Source organism: Lacerta agilis, chromosome 1 (assembly GCF_009819535.1).
Source record: "Lacerta agilis isolate rLacAgi1 chromosome 1, rLacAgi1.pri, whole genome shotgun sequence".
NCBI classification, from domain to species: domain Eukaryota; kingdom Metazoa; phylum Chordata; class Lepidosauria; order Squamata; family Lacertidae; genus Lacerta; species Lacerta agilis.
In genome coordinates this window covers 129,840,321-129,862,479 of record NC_046312.1, presented here as the reverse complement: position 1 = coordinate 129,862,479, position 22,159 = coordinate 129,840,321, and the positions used below count along the sequence as shown (strand labels likewise).

At 40.5% G+C, this 22,159-nt stretch overlaps 1 protein-coding gene across 1 annotated transcript in view; it reads left to right on the top strand.

Moving 5' to 3' along the window:
- The window catches only part of BARD1 (BRCA1 associated RING domain 1), a 57,242-nt gene that overhangs the window by 16,638 nt on the left and 18,445 nt on the right, over window positions 1–22,159 (top strand). The window contains exons 4-6 of the mRNA XM_033171032.1: window positions 5,377–6,341; window positions 16,743–16,823; window positions 19,102–19,274. Of these exons, the coding sequence (XP_033026923.1) occupies window positions 5,377–6,341; window positions 16,743–16,823; window positions 19,102–19,274 (1,219 nt within the window). The remainder of the gene's footprint in view (window positions 1–5,376; window positions 6,342–16,742; window positions 16,824–19,101; window positions 19,275–22,159) is intronic.

Here is a 22,159-nt window from a genome sequence, read left to right as displayed (position 1 = left end):
GAAAGTAAACAACCCTCCTAAATTATTGTCATTATCGGCTTTGTCATCCCCGAGAGAGGAGCGAGGCTTTTCGTTCCACTGTCTTTGACAGCATCCTTTCCAAGTGAACCTTATTACCTGCATTTACTCTAAAGTGTATAATTACTGTAATTAAGGTGGGTAATTAGGAAGAACTTGTTCAATTGAGGGACATACTATGTGGCATACTGGAGATAAAGAACTCCTGATTTACAATAATGCTTTTTTCAAAAACGAACTTCCCAGCTACTTTAGCAGACTTTTTTTTTTCTTGGCTTAGTGTATTTTAAAGAGATGCAGTTGTGTGCTGTAATCTTTCCTGACCACTGCTTATAGATAATTCTACCATATTCTTCATAACATAGTTTTACTTCCACTAAAGAGCTAAAAGGAAAGCTCTTTTCTTTTTAAAGCACGCAGGTGCTGGCCATGTCATTTTAAGCACATGTTGGACCAGGTGTACAGGGCAACAAATTGGACACTGCGGAGGTGTGTGTGTCCCAATTTGGCTGTTATGCAGATGTGATGATTCTGACCCCATTTCTGTTACGGATTGCATGGTGTTGCGTGTGTATGATAAGAGTTTTCATAATGGCTCAAAACAAGTGTTTGAATAAGCTGGGAAATCCTCATAATTTTTATTCCCCTAGAGCTGAATGCTTAACATACGAACTAATCATTCTGTCATGAAGGTGCTAATGTTGTGCAGATGGTATCAAAGCACTTCCCTTTGGTTTTTAATAAGGCACTAGTTTGTCAAAGAGATTTCTCAACTTCTGTTCTGGAAACTCATAATAGAGAATAATTTCAGCAGCACGCAATGTGCATCATTATATTCTTTTGATACAGATTAATGATAGTTAAACTAGATTTTCTAATTGCTGCTTTTTCCTCTATAGCTTGTTAGTGCATTACAGGAAAACTGTGGATAAGCAGCACTATAGCTATCAATCTTTTTGGATCTCAAATTTTATCTCCTCTGAAGTATCCTTAAGTGTTGTATCAACTGAGAGCGCAAGGAACCTTGGTTCATCTTGTAGAAAATAATTCTTCTTCAGTTTGGGTAGAAATTATTCTTGTACCATTGTATGCAACTGAATATTAAATACAGTGGTACCTCGGAAGTTGAATGGAATCTGTTCCAGAAGTCCATTCGACTTCCAAAACATTCGGATACCAAGACGCAGCTTCTGATTGGCTGCAGGAAGCTCCTGCAGCCAATCAGAAGCCGCGTAAGCCATGTTGGATGTTCAGGTTCCAAAGAGTGTTTGCAAACGAGAACACTCACTTCCGGGTTTGTGTCGTTCGGTTGCCAAAATGTTCGACTTGCAAGACATTCTGGATCCAAGGTACGACTGTATATGGCTAATATGCAGCAGAGCAGTATCATGTAGTTGTGTTTTCTTTGTAAAACAATCCTGTACTATATTAAGATTGGTTTGTTTGTGCTCAGTTCTTCAAGTCTCTTGATTAATAAATGCTAGGAATGAGTCTTGACTAAATGCAGTGGATTTAGTCATGAATTTCGAATCCATTAAATGCATACATAGTTGGACTGCATATTGAAGGGCCCAATTGCTTGCTTTCAAGTTGATAGGCACCACCCTTCTATGTGGGGGTGAAGCTCAAACTCGTCTAAAGCACAGAGTGGAGATTAAATCTTAAAATAGTGAAAGAGTGCTTAGGCATTCAGAGCCCTCTTTCCTGGTCTCTTGTTTTTCCTCCGGACATTTTCTCCCAGCTAGGCTGGTATCAACCTGATTGGAGTGGGGAGGCGGAGGCGGAATGGGCTTCAGAGGGTGGTCTTCAGCAGGGTAAGAAGACAGGAAAATATTCATTCTCTCCTCCCATCACCTTTTGTTTGTTAAATTACACTACCTTCTTTAGGTATTGCAGTAAATCGTAACCTTAGTAGAACCTTTGAAGAACATAAGAATTGTCTTGCTTGATCAGATGATCTAGTTGAAGTATTCTTTTAAAGAATGCCATACTGCATTCTTTTCCACCTGTGAGCATTTTAGAATGCTGAAAAAGCACACCAGTAATCCAAATTGCCAGAAATTTTGAACCAATTGGGGGGAGGGGTCAGTTTTTTCTTGGGGTTGGGAGGTTATCCAGTCAAAAGGGACAGCTAACAATAAAAAAAATTAAGTGGACTGTAGACATGTATGTGTGTCTGTAGGTGGATTTAATAAGAGTGTATACCTAAGAGATTTTCGGAGAGAGTGTTCCATCCTTTGAACCTTTTGTAATTACTTTTATTTTATTCCTTTGTAGTGTTCTGGTCTTCTGCCCATTTGAAATATCTGAATTCATTCATTGCAGCAGACTATGGCCTATGCTAACCATAGTTTAGACCTTGTAGCTTGCACTTTCAAGTGCACTGTAGGCACACCATGGTTTAGAATTGCTTTTGTGTTTTTGTGTTTTTTGCTTTTACCCCCAAGGCACTTTTATAGCTAACTTTCTGTTTTATTAAAATGTTCAGAGTACTTTATTATAATATTATAAACACACAAAAATTCTCAGCCTCATAAACTTCCTCTTGCTATTGTTCAGCAGCCTCTAGGGGCAGAGCAGTAGCTTTAAGCATTGTATAGTGCAGCCTAGGGATTGCCAATTTGGCTGTTGCACCAAACCATAGTCACAGTGCTATCCAATGAATACCCATTTTATTCACTGGGACTTGATCTCAGGAGAGTATTATAAGAATTCATCCTTGGGCTTCTTTAGCTAAAGCTTGGCATAGTGTCAGAACTGAGCCAGTGCATCTGTAACAAAATAAACGAATACGCAGTTAAAATCTTGCAGATGCTTCCCACATTCTATGACTGGTATCCAAGTTCTTGCTGTCGCGGGCCCTTCCACCCTGTACAGCCACCCCCGGACGTTTCACGGTCTATGAGTGCTGCACCAACGACAAACGGTCCCCAGCTGCAACCCACCAGACTGCTAGCTGGAACCGGCTTGCTCATATACCACCGACGAGGATAACGTGAACAAATAAGTTGTTTATTGAGTACAAAAGCTTGTGGTTGCTGATAAATAAAAGGTTGTTCAATAAGCTTATAACAGTTGTCCTATACCGGCCTATTACCTCTAAATGATACCGGCCTATTACCTCTAACAGTTAACTAAATACCAATAACACGTTTCACAATCTGTTTATCCTCTCGGCTAACTTCCACCTCAGACTCTTAAACTCCCAGCTCTCACTCCTGACTCACGCTGCTCAACTAACTCAACTCTCCTTCTAACTCTCCACACTTCTAACTCCCCGTCTAACCCTCCTACTGACCACTGGGAGGGGTGTTTTATACCCAGGCTGAGCCCGCCCCTGAGGGTTCTAACTGTCAGAAAATTTAACCCCTACCTGGCATTGGGCTAGTTCTCCACACTTGCTTTCTTCATTTGTGGAATTGTTGAAAGCCCTGCTTATAATAATAAATCTTTAATACGGTCAAAGACCAGCAAGCCTGCTTATAATCACATACAAAGCTGAGCTGGTACGTCAGTTTTTCCTTCCTTCCCTGAGCTATTTTATTTCTCTCCTGCTTCATGAGTGTGAATATTTATATCAAGGTAAATATTTTGCAATTAATCTTGTTGAAGTGTAAACAGAGAAGAAGATAGGAGTAAATATCATCTGCAGAGTGTATTCTTCCCCAGTCTGTTGGCAATCAAAGCGTGTAGATAGATGCTATTGTTCAACTAAAATTAGATCTAACATTTTATTTGGATGGAAAGCTTCCTGGTGAAGAAAAAGAATGCCTTGTTTCCAGCGCTTCTTTTTGTTCTGTCCTGTGGCTTCAGGCTAGCTGTGTAGGATTTGTGCTTTAATGGACAAGCCTTGGTATACCACCAAGGTACTTAGATTTCTTTATTAATTGGCCATCATCACCTGAGGTTATTTTTCTTCTTCTTGGAGTAGGCAGTGACTGATTGGTGCAACATCCTCTCAGCCAATGCAGTAATTGGAGAAGAATGAGATTTGCATTCAGTCCATCATATTAAAGAAATTCCCGTAAGAGCTCAGGAAAGTTGCAGTTGTAATGCCCTGTGCTCTGTTAATTTTCTCTGCAAATTTTCATTTGTATTTTGGTAACATGGGTTTTTATCTCTCCCTTTGCAGGAGCAGTTATGCAGCCTATGCCTCTGGTTTCATGAGAGGGTTAAAAACCCATTATATTCTAAAAAAGAAAAATACAACTGGAATTTTAATGCAGTGAGGTAGAAGTAATGTTAACTGTATTTAGTCTCAAAGGGCTATCATTTTTAAGTATTACATTTTGATTTGCACGTCCCTGTTCCCAGAATGTTAAGCAGCTAAAATCTGCCTTAGAAGAAAGGATATGTCTTGATCCTTTAAAAAATACTCTATATCAGAATTCATTTATATGTAGTGCATGATTTCTTAAAATTATGATGTGGGGGGATGGGACAAGTTTCCTATAGTGGCACATTTAGTTGCAAGCTTCTCGTGGATGCAAATTTTCTGCATTTTGTGTCCATCTTGAGTCAGCTTATGGATCCTCTTGGAATAAGAGTGACAGTGGGCCAGTTCAGAGGCATAATGTGAAAACATGGCTTTTCACTTCAGGCATAAACTGTTGGCTTGTGTGTTGATTATTTGAAACTGCTTTATACAGAGTTAAACTATTGGTCCATATAGCTCAGACTTGTCTGTACTGATTGAGAGCATCTCCCCATAGGTCTTTCCTTCCTCTCCCTGGAATTGCCAGAAATTAAACCTGAAACCTTCTGTATGCACAGTATATACTGTGCCACTGAGTTAAGGCTCCTTCTCTTGGTTTGGAGGGCGATCACTCACCAGAGTTTGATGGTTCAAATGTAATGCAGAACCGTGGTTTGTTGTGAACCAGGGAGCAAGCAATTAAGCAGAGTATGCAATTAGTGTGGGATGGGAGTTTGACTGAACTATGTATGGTTTTAGTGTTGCATGACCTTGTTTGCATGGGTGAATTGTGCCAACTTTTTTGCACAAGGTCCACAAAGGAATCTTAAATGTGATTGGTTTGGTGTCTGAATTAACTGTCTGAAATCACTGTTGCAACTCGCTAGCCTACCAGAATAACAAACCATGGTTTGAAAAAATGAAGAAATTTATTGCAAATGGAAAACTAGTAAACCATAGATAATAGTATGGAAGAGAATTTCAGAATTATTAAAGCTTTCCATCTGCAGTCTGAAGTGGGACAGCCCAGTCACTAGTTTGTCACCTCATTGAAAACTAGACTTTAGTGTTCCAGATTACTTTGAGTTTAAACAGGCCACACACAGTGTTATAACAGTTTAACTGTCTTTTTTTTTAAAACTTATTCTAACTTCCTTTGCTAGGTTCAGGAGAGAACCTGTCTGACCCTGGAGATGTGGTTTGTGAGACAGGATGTAAGAAGCAGCAACTAAAAGAGGACTTCAGTCCTTGTAGGAAGAGCAAGAACTTGACTATGCAAAAGAGACCAGAGAAGACAGAACAGGCCGTGAAGGGCCAAGATGGCCAGCCTCATGCCCCAACTTCCACCCATGATTTTAGTCTTTCTCCTACTAAAGAGCCTTTTAAAGAGCAAAAGAACCCCAGTCTGCAACAGCTGAGGAAAACGACTTTAACAGACATCAACAGCCAGCGGAGATTGCTCAAAGGAAGACAGAAAAGGACCAGTGGACATGATGAAGAGAGCACAAGCGAAGCAAAGGTGGTGTCATTGGATATTCCCAGTCCAGACCCCAAAAGCACATCGGATCACAAGTCTCTAATGGGGGCAGAGCTTGCACAGGGTAAGAGTGAAGTCAGTATGGATGCCACTGCATCTGTGAAACTTGTAGAGAGGAGCAGCAGGGATAACTTGTCTTGTTCATGTGGTGTTGTGGAGGAGAACTTGAGTTCTGAAGAGTGCCTCCTCTCCAGAGGGGAAACGGCTCCACTAAAGCATAGAAGGCAACGAAGCAGATTGTCTACTCCTTTACATAAACACCCCAGCAGGAAAGAGCATAGCACCCCTGGAAGTTTAGCACTGCTGAATGAGTCCCCAAGGCCATCACCCAAAGATTCCCTTGGGGATTTTTTGCCCACCATTGACTGTATAAGGTGTTCTCCATCTACACCATCTGCTAGCTCTTCACCAACAATGAGAAACTCTGAAGATGCATGTAACCAAAAAACTTCCAAAGCAGCACATCTGTCCAATACTGCTTATCAAAAAGAGGCACAGCTAACTGAGTCTTTCTCCAGGAAATCTCCCAGTAGTCTGCCAGCCAAGAGAAATCATAAAGGGGAGACTTTGCTCCACATCGCTTCCGTTGAGGTAACGTAAGTTTTTTGATTTACACACTGTAAGAGGACTGTAAATACTTTGTTTCCATTTTATATAGCAATTGCAAAATTTATTTAGCCAACTTTATTAGCTGTATTTCTGTTTGGAGTGCAGGCTTCTGAGTTGCACCATTCTGGAGGATTAGCAAAATTTCTGTTGTCATCATTTGTATGCTGTATATTCATGTGAAGCTTATGGAATACTGCATGGTTTGTGGTTGGAGGGGGCGGGAATGCACACCAGTGGAAGACGCAAAAGATTAAGGGACTGAAAGCTGCAGCAAACCAGGCACGTTCCAGTTCAATAATTAAATCTAGAAATAACTGAAATTCCAAAGGAATGAATTTTAGAGAAGAGTGAACCAGAGGAAAACCAAGGAATAATAACCCCCAAACCTAGTCCTTGTTTTTCTGAACAGGTTATCTCAACTTGTGTAGAGGTTGTGGGGCTGCAAACACTGTCCCTGCCACAGTGTCCCCACAAGGGCTGACCCTGCCTGTCCCACCTAACGGTTCCATGTTGTGTGGGAAGGCCTGGAGAAGGGTTCTTATATCTACTTGTGTGAGCAATGCAGGGTTTCTGATGGCGGGGAGGCTTATGAACACTTCCTTCAGACCTTCCTGCTCAACTCTGAAAGGTCAGAGGTGGTGCAGATGTGCATAGGCCTTGCTCCAACTTCCCCGCATACATTTCCCCCTACATGAGTTGGGATAACCTGTTCAGGAATGATGCTAAAACTATCAACTGATCAGGCTTGTAGGGTGGGGGAAACCTTTGTGCCCATCTGTGATCATCAGGAATGTTGACTGGGTATTTAAACCCAGTTTTCATTTTCTTAAAAAAATGAATGTGCATATGTGTTGTCCTTCACAGAATTCCATATTTGGTATTTGTAGACTTTGGATGGTTTGTCAATGTAGTTTCATGTGAATGACATATGGGAGAAGTGAATAGCTGTAGCTCTAGAAGGGGGAATAGATTGCTGTGATGAATGCACATGCTACTTTCTTCCAGCCGAAGCCCCATCTGTCTAAATGAATTTGGTGTGATTGCTTCCCAATAAATATACATGTGGATTTTATCATAAAAAACTATTTGTCTTCCTTTTCCCTCATGGAGTCAGTATAGCATTTTTTACCATGTGTGTATGAAACCAAACTTTTCACTTTAAATGGAAGTGGAAGCTTCATGTTATTGCATACAAATTCCCTATCTGAAATCACTTATATTTAATTAGTCATTGGGGGACGAAATTGTATCGATGAGAGTGCTTCTGCTTGGAGGGAATTGCTATTCCTTCACTTCATTGAAATCAGCATTTTCTTCATTAAAATGCTGTGTGCCAAGTATCCCAGGACACTTTCCACAGGGATATTTGTGAAGGAGATGTTGAGCTAGGTTGTTCTGAAAAACTCACTTAGCTTAGCAGTTTTCTCCTAATGAGAGTCCCTTTCCTTTTCAGATTCACAATAAGTTTGTATATTTTAAGGAAGCAAGTAGTTCTGGTAAGAGTGAGATAAAGCAGTTAGGTTATTATTCCAGTATTCAGGTTTTTGGGGGGTGGGGGTGAGAATTCACATGGAACTAGGTGGCAAATTACCAGTAGTTTTATTAAATCTGACAAAACTGGGTTGAGCTTCTCTGCCCTTCAGTGCATCTCTTCATATTTCTAAGTTCTTTATTATTATTATTATTATTATCATTATTATTATTAATAAAAAATGTATTCTGCCCTATACTCGCAGGTCTCAGGGTAGTTACAACATAAAATCACAATATAAAAATGCAAAATACTTAATAAAAACAAAAACAACCAAATAACCTGCCCCCCCTGCACATTTTTAAGGGGCATTGAATGTCACTCAGCCAAAGGCCTGGTTAAAGAAAAACGTTTTTGCCTGGCACCTAAAGGTGTCTAATGAAGGTCTTTTTGTCCAGGACTGTACAGATGTTACCTTGAATGTGTGGAAGGAAGGGCAGCGTATGCTATCCTACCTCATCACACACAGGTTCAAAGTAACTTTTGAACAGTTCAATGGACTGCTTTGTTCAGTTGTGTGTCTGTTGATGTTGAGACTTCTAGTTGGGGTCTTCAGAAACGTGACTTCAGATGATTCCTAAATCAAAGTTTGAAGGTTTGGAAATGAATGGCAGGCTTGGGAACATTTGAAGTAGGTTTATAACTAAATTTTTGGAGAGCAAGAACTAACTATAGTTTACCAATATTGAAGCAACCTGATTAGTGCCACACCAGTGAAATCTTGCAGAGGAGGCATGCCTTCCCACTTGACTTAAGATTTGTATCTCTAGCACATGTCTAAATCTTGCCCCTCCCACTGTACATTGGTATCATGATTCACACCATCACTAAAGAAAAAAAAAAACATAGATAAACTGTCTCCTCTGGGCTAGAGTGTTACATATAAATCGATTGCAAAAAATATCAGCCACAGTAACAAATATACTGTATAAACAAAGGGTAGGCAACCTAAGGCCCGTGGGCCGGGTGCGGCCCAATCGCCTTCTCAATCCGGCCCGTGGACGGTCCGGGAATCAGCGTATTTTTACATGAGTAGAATGTGCCCTTTTATTTAAAATACATCTCTGGGTTATTTGTGGGGCATAGGAATTCGTTCATCCCCCCCCCCTATAGTCCGGCCCACCACATGGTCTGAGGGATGGTGGACCAGCCCATGGCTGAAAAAGATTGTTGACCCCTGGTATAAACAATACATGGAGTGCCCCACCCACTCTGGGTGGCTTCCAACACATACAGTATAAAAACATAATAAAATGTCAAACATTATAAACTTCCGGATACAGGGCTGCTTTCAGATGTCTTCTAAAAGTTGTATAGTAATTTATCTCCTGCAAGAAATGAGGTTACAGGGAACCAGGCACAGGGCCTTCTGGGCAGTGGCGCCCTCCCTGTGGAATGCCCTCCTATCAGGTGCTTTAATGAGAAACTGTGTGTTGGAAGCTGTCCAGAGTGGCTGGGGCAACCCAGTCAGATGGATGAGGTATAAATAAAATTGTTGTTGTTAGCACACAGTTTGGGTGGGCACACACCATTTCCCATGTATTCACAACTGCTAGAGGGCTGTGCAAATTTGTGTTCCTGGCTTTTTAGACTCGTCTACCCCTGTACTGGGACGCGGGTGGCGCTGTAGGTTAAACCACAGAGCCTAGGGCTTGCTGATCAGAAGGTTGGCAGTTCGAATCCCCGCGACAGGGTGAGCTCCCGTTGCTCAGTCCCTGCCCCTGCCCACCTAGCAGTTCGAAGCGCAAGTAGATAAATAGGTACCACTCCAGCAGGAAGGTAAACGGCATTTCCATGTTCTGCTCTGGTTCGCCAGAAGCTGCTTAGTCATGCTAGCCACATGACCCGGAAGCTGTACACTGGCTCCCTCAGCCAGTAAAGCGACAGGAGCGCCGCAACCCCAGAGTCGGACACGACTGGACCTAATGGTCAGGGGTCCCTTTACCTTTACCCCTGTACTATCTGAAACCAAGGGGGCACATTGGTTGCCAGATGTGAAACATCTTGGCATTATTTTCAGCTCTCCCACCCCACTGCACGCGCACATACACACACACAACACACTCAGACACACTGCACATAGAATAAAATTGCATGATACTTAACCAAATGCCTGGTCCTTCTATCAAAGTAAAGGAGTTGGTTGTTGAGGATTACTATTCATGGAAGGAAATCTAGGGGCCCCTTTGATCAACTAGCAAAAGTATTTTCTTTCCTAGTAGTTTTCCTATCGAAGTTTTCTGAATTACTTAACCAGTCGTGTTTCTCGATTTATCAGTGTAATGGAAGCAGTATTGTGGGAGGGTGGGTGAGAATTACACTTATTTCTTCTGGGACTTCATTAATTATCAGGATAAATCTATATTATTTTCATTAGGTTGTAGGGCTTACTACACCAAACTTAATGAAAGTTAAATGAGTTGTACATTTTGGACTCTTAAAAGAGAGTATTAACAGCATTAGGCATTTAAAATTAAGTATGTTGTGTTGTTCCAGATCAATTTAAAATGGAATTGCGGGAAGGTCTTTCCCATTTTACTACTTTGACACTCATAATAAGCATCCTAAAAACACATTGGCTCTGAAAAAGAATCCTAGAGTTAGATGAGTTTGAAGCTGAAATGCATTAATAAATTGAAACAAATGTAGCCATTTGCCTAGTAAACTGGAATCCATGTTTGGTTTTTTTATTACCCACCATACTCATTAAATGTAGAATAAAATTAGTTAAGTACAAATAGCAACCTCTTGTATTTCATGGGTTGAAAATAATCTAAGATAGTTGGGTAAGCTCTCTGTCACAAGCTTAGTCAATTTTAATTATCCAAATGTTATTCCCATAATTATCTTAATAGTTTTTGCTGACAAGCAGGGTGTTAGCTTTTGATATATTACTTTGCTGTACGGCTTTAAGTTAAAGAAATTCTATAACTTTTCTTCATGAATTCTCTTTCATGCAATTTAATTTTATTGCAAGTATTTTCCTACTTTGCAATGCAGTGTGTGTGTGTATGACATTAGAGTACATTTTCCAAAATAGTCAATAGATGATGCCATGCCCCATTTTCATTGAACTCCCTGCTTTTCAATATGAAAGCTTGTAAAGTTTCTGTATCAAATGATATTGTTTGTGTGTGTATACCTATCTACCGTATATATCTATCTATAGATAGTTTGTTTTAGGGCAGGGGTCCCCAAACTAAGGCCTGGGGGCCAGATGCGGCCCAATCGCCTTCTAAATCCGGCTCGCGGACAGTCCGGGAATCTGTGTTTTTACATGAGTAGAATGTGTCCTTTTATTTAAAATGCATCTCTGGGTTATTTGTGGAGCCTACCTGGTGTTTTTACGTGAGTAGAATGTGTGCTTTTATTTAAAATGCAACTCTGGGTTATTTGAGGGTCACAGGAATTCGTTCATATTTTTTTTTCAAAATATAGTCCAGCCCCCCACAAGGTCTGAGGGACAGTGGACCGGCCCCCTGCTGAAAAAGTTTGCTGACCCCTGTTTTAGGGTATTATGTATCCCCTGAGCTGAAGGAACACATTTTGAGCCCCTCCAACCTAAGGTATAGCTCTAAGAGGGGCAAGGTTGATGAAAAAGTTTGTTTGGAGTGTCAGCCTTTTTTCCCTTTTTTCTTTTTTGAGTCCTTATATTGTGCTTGGTCACTCCAAGGCGGCTGCAGAAACTGTAGGTGCAATCCCCATTACATGCAGGCTCGTGTTTAGTAAGTAAGTAAGTTTTATTTACGGCCATTGGCCCAACACATAAAAATACAATTCCAAAACAACCTATAATATTTAAAACCTTCGCCAGAGGCTGAAACCCTCTGCTCGTTACTAAATAAAAGCACAGACTGTCCGACTATCTATTTTCGTATTTTGGCTCCTGGATTAGCGGGGTTCTCCTGACCGTATCCGAGCCCTTTTTTCTTCTTTAGAGCTAAGACTCTGTTCAAGTATTTGGCAACAGTGTGTGATCTAGATGGATCTTCATCGTTCAGTAGAAATCTCAGTTTGGTTTCTTTGGCATCACCCGTGCATCCCACTAAATATGCAGCAAGAAACTTACTCCTGAGCGAGGAATAATGAGGACAGCTAAGGAGTATGTGGTGCAGCGATTCAGGTGATCCACAGTTACAATCACATAAAAGAGATATCTGTCCATTAGAGATTCTATTTTCCATTACATTGGAAGGGAAGACGTTGAATCTTGCCTTTATAAAGGCATATCTGTGGGCTGCTACCGGTCCCCCAGACTGAAATTGCGTAAGCAATTGTCGGAACCACCTTGGCCTTGAACGCTTTCAGTGCTGATGGAATATGCAGGGCCCCCTCGGAGAAAAAGTATCGCAGAATCGAAAATGAGATGGCTTTAGCTCTGTTTGTAACATAGGCTAAATGGGGCTCGTGCTTAATATTCCCCAGTGTCTTTAGTTATTTTCATGCCCCTGCCCATTACCCACCCAATAGGAATAAGGGATGTGAATGACCCCCCATCTTCACCCTACAGGAGCAGGCCCCCATCCTACTACTGACGTGTCCATGATGTACCTTTCTCCACCTGCCAAACCAATGTGACTGTCCTCCCCTCCCTTGACAGATAGCACATTTTACAACTCCATCATTCCGTGGTCCACATTTTTAATTTGCTAGTAGAAGTATGTTTATGGGACAGCGTACATAATCGACATCTGTGTCATAGTTAAGAAAACAAATAACAAAAAGCATGTACACTGACACATTTTTAAGGCATTTATTACAAACACCATTTTTTCTGCATCTGTTCATTTACATGTTTAGAAAGAGGCATTTTTACAGATAGGCACTGCAGCATTTTTAGGTACTCATGTGCATGCAGTCCCCTCTGGTCATAAAACAAACCACATTGTGGTGTTAAGAAACAAACACATACACTGTAGACCTAGAAAACTCATGCTCCAATAAAATATTTATGGTGTCCCCACTTTGCTATGAACTCTGACTGTGTGCTTGCACCTTTAAAAAAAAAGGTTCATTGTGGTATACATGCCAAATTTATTCTATAAATACTGAGAAAATAACACCCTTAACTATCTTCTGAGTCAATTCACAAAAGTTATGAGAAGCAATGAAAACTGAATATTTTAGTCACTTGTGCTTGTTTTTATCTGCTTCTTCATAATGTGCAAAGAGAGAGGACTTGAATATCTTGTTGCAATAGTGATGTATTTAAGGGTTGAGTACCATTTAAGTGGCTGTTGTCATTTTTAGGCTGCGATGTGACAAACCAAGATTCTCAGTTACAATTTCAGCCTTTTTGAATCAAAGCAACATCTAACAGGCAGCTTAATGTATCTATAAAAGGAGCAGAAGGCCCATAAATGTAACATAGCACTCTCGCTCCCAGTTACTGATGTTTGTGTCCCATAATTTTATGCACTTCACTCACCAATATTTACTTTCATTTGAGGGTAGGTTAACAGCTTTCTGGGATGTTTTTTTTAATCAACTAAGATTCAAGTGTCATCCCTGCAGCTGCTAATGAGGATGAGCATTGAAACTAAGGATGAGATCTCCTCTTGCTGTAGACACATGCATCATTTTAAAATGTGTTCTAGATAGTTAAACCAATTCTGAATCTTAATACAAGATGCACCAAAGGTGCCCTGATCCACTTCTAAATATAGCCTCTGCTGTAATCAAGAGTGTGAAGGGGGCCAAATATTTCAACTACCTCATTCCGCACCCCACCCCATCAAAGCCTCAGCCCCTTACCCATTGCAGCTTTTCTTCCCCCACCCAAAGCTTATCTTGCTGTGGGCTTGTATCCAGCATCTACAGGAGCAGAAAACAGGTCATGCAAACAGTATATTTCTATACAGCCTCCTGACCCATCCAGGATCTCCCCTGGACTTTCCCCATCAGTTTTGGGTTGTTGTTGTTTGTTGTTGTTTTGCTTTATTACTACATTCATATCCCATCACATTTATAGTATTTGAATATGTGTGTGTACAGTGCTTTTTTTCTTAAAAAATGTTTAGGGGTACTCTCATTTTGACTCAAGAAAATCACCATTTTATAGTTCAAACCGGGAAAAATAAATACAGTAAATGGACAAAAGTACAAAGATTCATAAAATGTTTAGAGGTATGTGTACCCCTGCGTCCTCCCAGGAAAAAAAGCACTGTATGATAATACTTTTAACTGCCCTTCACCAAAGGGGAAAGAGCAGTAGACAACAGTTTGAAGGTTTTTTTAAATAAAATAAATCCACACAACATAAACAGTTTAAAATCAACAAACAAACATAACAAAAGGTGACAAGGCCAAAACACAAAATAAAATCAACCCAGACGATGAAAAGACAATTCCCAACCAATTTGTTGGAGTAATATGTATAATAATCATGTATGGTAAGTTACTGCTGCTCTTATTTTTATTTGCTCATAAAATGCCCAAGCTTTTCTACGTGCTGTACAGACATTAAAAGATAAAACAGGCTTACAGTTTAGCAAACGTGATACAAAAGGAAAAAGGGAGGAAGAAGAAGGTTAATGGGAGTTCATGCCTGAGGGACATTTTAAACCTGAACCAATTACCACCACTATTTTTAAAAATTAAACATAGATGCCATCTTTGTTTACACTGATTTGATTGATTGGCGCAGGTGCTACCTAATTTTTGCTATCGTAGGTTATATGTAGAAGTCATTGAGAGAGAGGCTAGGTGCCTTCTGCAGCAGAATGCAAAAGGTAACAAGCATAGTCATTACTTGGAAATTCAACGGTTATCCTGCTTTTTTTGGTTCCCCACTCCATGCTTCAGTTTATCATGAGAATATTTTGTTCCATTATCGTAGGATGGAAATGAAATTATTTGGTTAAAGTAACTGCCAGTAAGATAAGCAGTGCTGCCATCTCACTGTGGATAGTCTCTGAAATATTAAGCAGAAACTATCTTGTTTCCTCTGCCTATATTTTTAATCGTGCAATCTGGCTCATTGCATAATGTGCGCAAACACTTCTGTGAGTATTCTGGATTGGGTAGGGTTTTATTGGTTTGGGGGGCGGGATACTGTGATGAAAGACACTTAATTTTATGACAAACAGTGAAATGACAGTTGATTTTTACTTGGTGAAGAATACATCTATGCTAACTTGCCCAGTTAGAGTTCTGAATTATTGGAACTGCCAGAAGTGACATTAGGGTGATTTGTACAGTGTGAATGAATGTTGATTCAACCCATCGGTTGAGGTGGGTAGTCCGAAACATTAGGGGGGGGGCATCAGTTTGGCAAAATGAGCAATACATGCCTAACTTGGAACCCAATCAATAAAAATGTAGACTGTTCTTCCCAGTTAATGATTTTGTTCATTTTTTTATTATAAAAAAATAAGATCCCTCTCATTCAAATAAGCTTCACTTCATGTGAGTTTCCATTCCCAAGTGTGGGGCAAGGGTGAGAATTGCAGGTGCCAATCTTTTTGGGCAAGTGAACCATAAGCTTGGAAGTGTGGGATGGTGCCACTCCAGTGAGACCTGTGATACATAAGCAGTCCTTCTCCCCAGTGCCTTTGGGGGCTTTGCTTTCAGGAGTCTCAGGCAGGAGTGCACACTGGAAATTATATAGGCCAGGTGTGTGGGGCCATTCAGGCATGCAGCATCACAGTCGGCGTTCCCACACATTATGCTTGTGCTGCAGTTTTGCTAACCCTGTTTTACAGCGGAGGGAACCACCAGCAGCCCATTCATATGTGGCTCTTGGACTGATTTCAAAAGCCTTCTCCGCAGGTAAACAGTTCAAACTTGTACCAAAAGGAATCTGTCCACTAGGAGCTAAAGGGGTGGCAGAAAGAGGGGGCCGGTTGCAGAACAAGATGCCTACTTGCATGCAGCACCTGGCAGATCACCCTCAATGTAATTCAGCCCTTGCAGAGAAAGGTTTGCCACCTTGTTCTATAGTGAGCCCAGGTAATAATAATAATAATAATAATAATAATAATAATAATAATAATAATAATAATAATTTTATTTATACCCCGCCCTTCCCAGCCAGAGAACCAGGCTCAGGGCGGCTAACATCAATTAAAATCACAGCAAGAAACATAAAAACGATCAATTTAAAATAACAGATTAAAATACAAATTTAAAAATTCAATTAAAACTGCAGGTCTCAATTTCAAAATATCCCACCAATAAAAGATGAAGCATAAATATTAAACAGAAACCAACCCAAAGGCCAGGTGGAACAGCTCCGTCTTGCAGGCCCTGCGGAAAGATGCCAAATCCCGCAGGGCCCTGGTCTCTTGTGATAGGCTGTTCCACCAAGTCGGGGCCAATATTGAGAAGGCCCTGGCCCTAGTTGAGACCAACCTAATGTCTTTGTTGCTCGGGACCTCCAAAAGATTATTATTTGAGGACCTTAAGGTCCTACATGGGACATACCAGGAGAGGCGGTCCCTTAAATACGAGGGTCCTAAACCGCATAGGGCTTTAAAGGTCAAAACCGCATAGGGCTTTAAAGGTACCCATCTTTCCTTTCTAAACAGTGGAGATCTGGCTCTTTCTAGTCTTGGTTGCAGTGTTCTTTGTAACCTGAAAGCGTGCCTCCTTTCACCAGCAAATGGTTTGTGCAAATAAAGACACTTTCCCCTGAGTATAAAGGGGAAATGTTAATACTAAGAGGTACAAAAAAAGAAGATATTGTAACAGTTTACAAATGCAGCCACAAGGAGTTATACGTACTGTAATTATCAACTTTTCATATTAACTGATTTTGGGGGGCTGGATTCCCCCCCCCCCTTCCTGACTGGTGCTTTTTTGTGTTGCATTTCCTTGAGAAATTAAATGGTTCCCTCCCTCCTCTCCTCTAGGGTGATCTTTCTGCTGTTAAGCACTTACTGAAAAGTGGAGCAGATCCCAATGTTAAAGACTATGCTGGATGGACTCCGCTGGTAAATATCAAGTTTTCTAAACATGTCCATTCTTTTTCATTCTGCACCACTTTTCTTCTCTCACTCTCTGTTGCACTTCAAATGGAAAAAGTGGCTTTGCCGTCACCTTTCAAATGACAATGCCTTGGCTGGTATGATTTCCCAGGAAAATATCATGCTGAAGCTTTGCTGGATTTTAATTCAGTACTCCAGTAAACCAGCAGTTTGGGATATGAGGCACAACAGGCACATTGGTTTTAGAATAGCATGGTTCCCATAGTTCACAGCCAGAGTCCAATGGGTATACCAATCTCTGGTGTGGCCAGACGCTTTGGATGGATAGGGGACCCACACGAGATGAAGACATTCATGTGAGGCCTTGTGTGTGTTGGATACACATCAGTTCCCCTTCAAAACTAGCATACAGAGATTCCCTGCTCTGCAATTTGTTGTTCCATAAGCTTTCCCAGACTATGGCCCACTTCATGAGATTGACGAAGAGGGCTAGTGAGCTCTAGTTTACAAAGGGTCATGTCACGCTAAAGGCTTTATAAACACCTGCTTCCTACTACAGTATTCTTTGTTGTGTTTGGTGTAAGAGATTACAGTAGTCCAGCCTTCTAGAACTTTGAGTCATGGGTAGCCCATCTGGTACTCCCGTCAGCTGCACTACCCTAACTCAGTGTTTTTCAACCTTTTTTGGGCAAAGGCACACTTGTTTCATGAAAAAAATTACGAGGCACACCACCATTAGAAAATGTTAAAAATTTTAACTCTGTGCCTATATTGACTATATATAAAGTAATTCTCTTGAATTTTTCAATTTTTCCCACGGCACACCAGGCAACATCTCGTGGCACACTAGTGTGCCGCGGAACAGTGGTTGAAAAACACTGCCCTAACTAATGGTCAGTTATGATGAGAATTGTAAGCCAGCAATAGCTGAAAGGCATCAACCCGGTCAATCAGGAGAAGCTTACATCAACTATCTGTTAGCTGACACAGATATAGAGACTACTAAGGTGGTAGCTAAATATTGCTACTTGGTGACAAGAATAAGACATGCCATGATGAAAGCAACCACCAAAGATAATGATCTCAGTTAACCTATAGCAGATGGAGAGGCGACAGAGACTCAGCTTTTAATAGCCATGTTTTTAATAGCCAATTTTAAAACTGTAATATCCAATATTACTACAAGATAGAGAAATCTAACTTACGAACTGAATTGTATTATTTTTCTGCTGGTCTTTGACCGTATTAAAGTTTTACTTACTTACTCAGCTGAAAGGCATTATTTTGGCATCAAAGGGAGAGCTTAAGTAAGAAGTACTTGGTCCTAGGAAACACAGTGTTGAGTACAGTATCTACAAAGGATGCAATGATGGTTTTTGTTAACAACACATGTTGTTGTTATGTTTTCAGATTTTCCTTGTACTGGAAACAATTGTAAAAGGAGATTGTCAGAATTCTTGCAGATATGGCTGGTTGCCATAAATACACTCAATCATCAAGGACAGGGAATAGGCCAGTTTGGACATGATTATATCCAGTGGTTTATTATGTACGTGAGCCGTTGGATTTCTGTGCTCCCCACTTAGAAGTTCATATGCTTTTAATTTCCAATGTCAGTTAACCACAGTTTAACATTAAGTTGTCATTAATTGTAACTGCGGCTAGTTAAAACAATCTGGTCTCATGGGTCTGAGGTTGGCTAATTTAACCTAATCATAATTAAGACTAGCTTCAGTTTGTCTTGATTCAGATGTAACACTTAACTGTGGAAGGGAAAGCTTCCATGCCTCCTCCTCCTAGCCATGCCAGAGGAAGAAGGAAGTAGAGAACAGGCGAGTCTGAAGGTCACTGCAGCTCATTTCTCATAACAAGAAGCCATGGTTTATCATTAACATCCAAATGAGGCCAATGTCTGTGACAGCTGATATACTTTTGTATTGCATTTTCAAACTCAAGGGAAATTGAGTTTAGAAGTAGTCTGTGTTCATCATTGCTAGCTGTAAAAATCCATTTATGATGGATGTTGTATTAAAATGACTTCATTTTTACTGCCAGACTGAGCTCATTCACATACCTTTCCCATCATTTATGTAACAAAGATTCCTAAAATCGATGGCCTTTAATTATTGTAAGCTTCTTTGAGAATAAATGTAGTGATTTTTTTAAAAAAAAAATCCTTTGAGCAATTCTCATGCATTGTCATGGAGATCAAGACTCACTTTTTAATAATACAGGTTCTTAATGCTTTCTTCTGTGTTTTGCTCTTATCCAATTCAACATTTAGCATGAAGCTTGTAATCATGGACATAAGGAGGTCGTGGAGCTGTTGCTACAACATGGGGCACTCCTGAATGCGGCTGGGTATCAAAATGATTTGCCGCTTCACGATGCTGTCAAGAATGGACATACAAGTATTGTTGAACTATTGCTTCTGCATGGAGCTTCTCGAAATGTAGTGTGAGTACAGGAGAAATTGATTTATCTCTATATTTTCAAATGAATGAATGGAGGTATACCATTAGATCCTGGTGTTCAGGAATCTTGGGGAACCTAACCACCTTTATTCTGACGTGGTAAACATGTCTGAAGTGCACTGCTTCATCCTGCAGGTAGAATGTTTTCCCATGTAATTAAAAAAAAATCCTATACATAGTAAACAAGGGGGGAAACTAGGCTAGAACAGTGCCGTCATCCCCACCCCAGATTCAGGTAGGTAGCTGTGTTGGTCTGACACAGTCAAAAGAAATTAAAAAATTGTCCAGTAGCATCTTAGAGACCAACTAAGTTTGTTCTGGGTATAAGCTTTCGTGTGCATGCATACTTCTTCAGATACACTGGAACAGAAGTCACCAGACCCTTATGTGGCCCAGACATTGTGGGGGGGATTCAACTAACAAATCCTAGTAGCAGCGAGTGCAAGGACTTCCACTAACACAACAGGGCTCTTCTCCTCCCATGACACCTGAAATTTGTTCAGGGGTGTGTGCCAAGAGAACCCCAGAACAGTACACAGGGGAAGGTGAGAGGGGATTGTTCCATCTGGCAAGCTGAATTCCTTCCCTCATTTTCTGTGTGGTGGGAATTTGTATGGAGGGACATCTCATCATGTGGACACTCGGCTGTAGTCTGAAAGTGTATAGCCAAGTCACAGGCTTAACCCTTCAGGGAAGAAAAACCTGACAGGAAGTTGACTTGCTGGAAGCTTCCCAGTGACCTTTATGTCATATTATTAGTTTTGCTTAGAGCATTTTTATCCCACTCTTTACCTGGAGGAAAAAAGGCTCCTGGAGTGACTGACAGAGGTCAGAAATAAGACAGGCCCTGCCCTCCTCAGACCTGCAATCTGAAAGACATAACACAGAAAGAAAAGGTATGGGGAGAGACGAGGAGGGAAAGCAAACTCCCTCTCTTCAAAGGGAGATGAAAAATCTGATGGGGTGGCTCTTGTTTCCTTTGTCTTCCTTTAACTTAGAAAGCCCCAAATGTCGGGTAACACCTTAATATTGCTTCTTACCTGTCCCTGCTGAGGTACAATATGCTGCTTCAGCCCACCTGTGCTGTCATCAGGCTCCGTGCATTTGCAGGTGCCTGCACCACGAGAGCCAGGCTCTTCAAATGTCAAGGCTGGTCGATTCCTCTTCACATTACCACACAAACGTCTCTTGGTCTTTTATAATTTTTATTAAGAATTCACACACAGTATTAATAAATAGTCCTTAACTTCAACTATCACTCCACAGAGTCATTAAGTTCTGATACCTTCTGAGCTCTTCTAACTCTATTCTAACTCTTCCCTGACATCAAATAGCAATCTAGCTATTTTAAGAATATCGGGCCCTCGGGTGCCTTCTAAAAATGTGTTTATGCTTTTCTAGTGTGTTTATATGAATTGTTAGTACTTCTGTATGCTTCCTTATTTCCGATTGTGGTGAACACTGCGGCCGAGAAATGTTTCAAATGCAGGTTTTGAAGTGACTTCTCTTCGTGGTCACCTCTTGGCATCAATTACCAGTCTGCATTTGAAAACCCCTCCCCACCTCATTTCTTATTAGTGGTCAGGAAATAACTGTTTGGCAATGCCTTCTAAATGCCACATGTAAGTGATAAAAAGCATATATATTTTTATTTCGGCCAATAACTAGTAGAGAAGATAGGGGAAAAACTGAGTACATAAAACACAATATAATACATTAAAAAGGTAAAGGGATCCCTGACCATTATGTCCAGTCGTGTCCGACTCTGGGGTTATGGTGCTCATCTCAAGTTACTGGCCGAGGGAGCCAGTGTACAGCTTCCAGGTCATGTGGCCAGCATGACTAAGCCGCTTCTGGCGAACCAGAGCAGCGCACGGAAATGCTGTTTACCTTTCCGCTGGAGCTGTACCTATTTATTTACTTGCACTTTGACATGCTTTTTTTTTTAAAGGTTTTTTATTATTTTCCAATAAGACAAAGAAAAAACACAGCATAAACATAAACACAATAAAAACACAATATATGAACACAACAAAAACAATAACAATATCAAAAAGCATAAAGAAAAAACATATACAAACCTTAACAAACACTTATCTTTGTACTTTTCTTGTTTCTAACTTCTCTGCTAGGGGACTTCCCCTGTTCCCTCCCCTGCCTTCAAAATCATATATACGTTATAGGTAACTTTATATCTTTTTCCGTTAACATTTATCGAATTTCTTAATACTCTTAAATTCACTTAGTTCAATATAAATCCTAACTTGAACACAATTTCTTAAAATATTCTTTAACAATTAAATCTTTCACAAAAAATTTCTTCTAAACAGTTTTGTCTAACATTGGCTTGCTAAAGCCGATCTTTTGCTTAATTCTGCTCAAATATTTAGTTTTTCAGATTTAACTAGATAGTCCTTAAATTTTTTCCAATCTTGCGACACTTGCACTTTGACATGCTTTTGAACTGCTAGGTGGGCAGGAGCAGGGACCGAGCAATGGGAACTCACCCCGTTGCGGGGATTCGAATCTAACACCTTAATATTGCTTCTTACCTGTCCCTGCTGAGGTACAATATGCTGCTTCAGCCCACCTGTGCTGTCATCAGGCTCCGTGCATTTGCAGGGGATTCGAACCGCCGACCCTCTGATCAGCAAGCCCTAGGCTCTGTGGTTTAACCCACAGCGCCACATTAAGTATACTATTAATTGTCGAGTTAAAACGGTGTAAAATACTAAAATACATACATTTAAATGGTATAATTATATAAAAATATTAAACTAGCATGCGTAGTGGCTAGTCTCCCAAATAGCTGAAGTCACCTGCACTACTTCTGAAACTGGCTCTAAGAGCTTTAGAAGTTAGCACAGT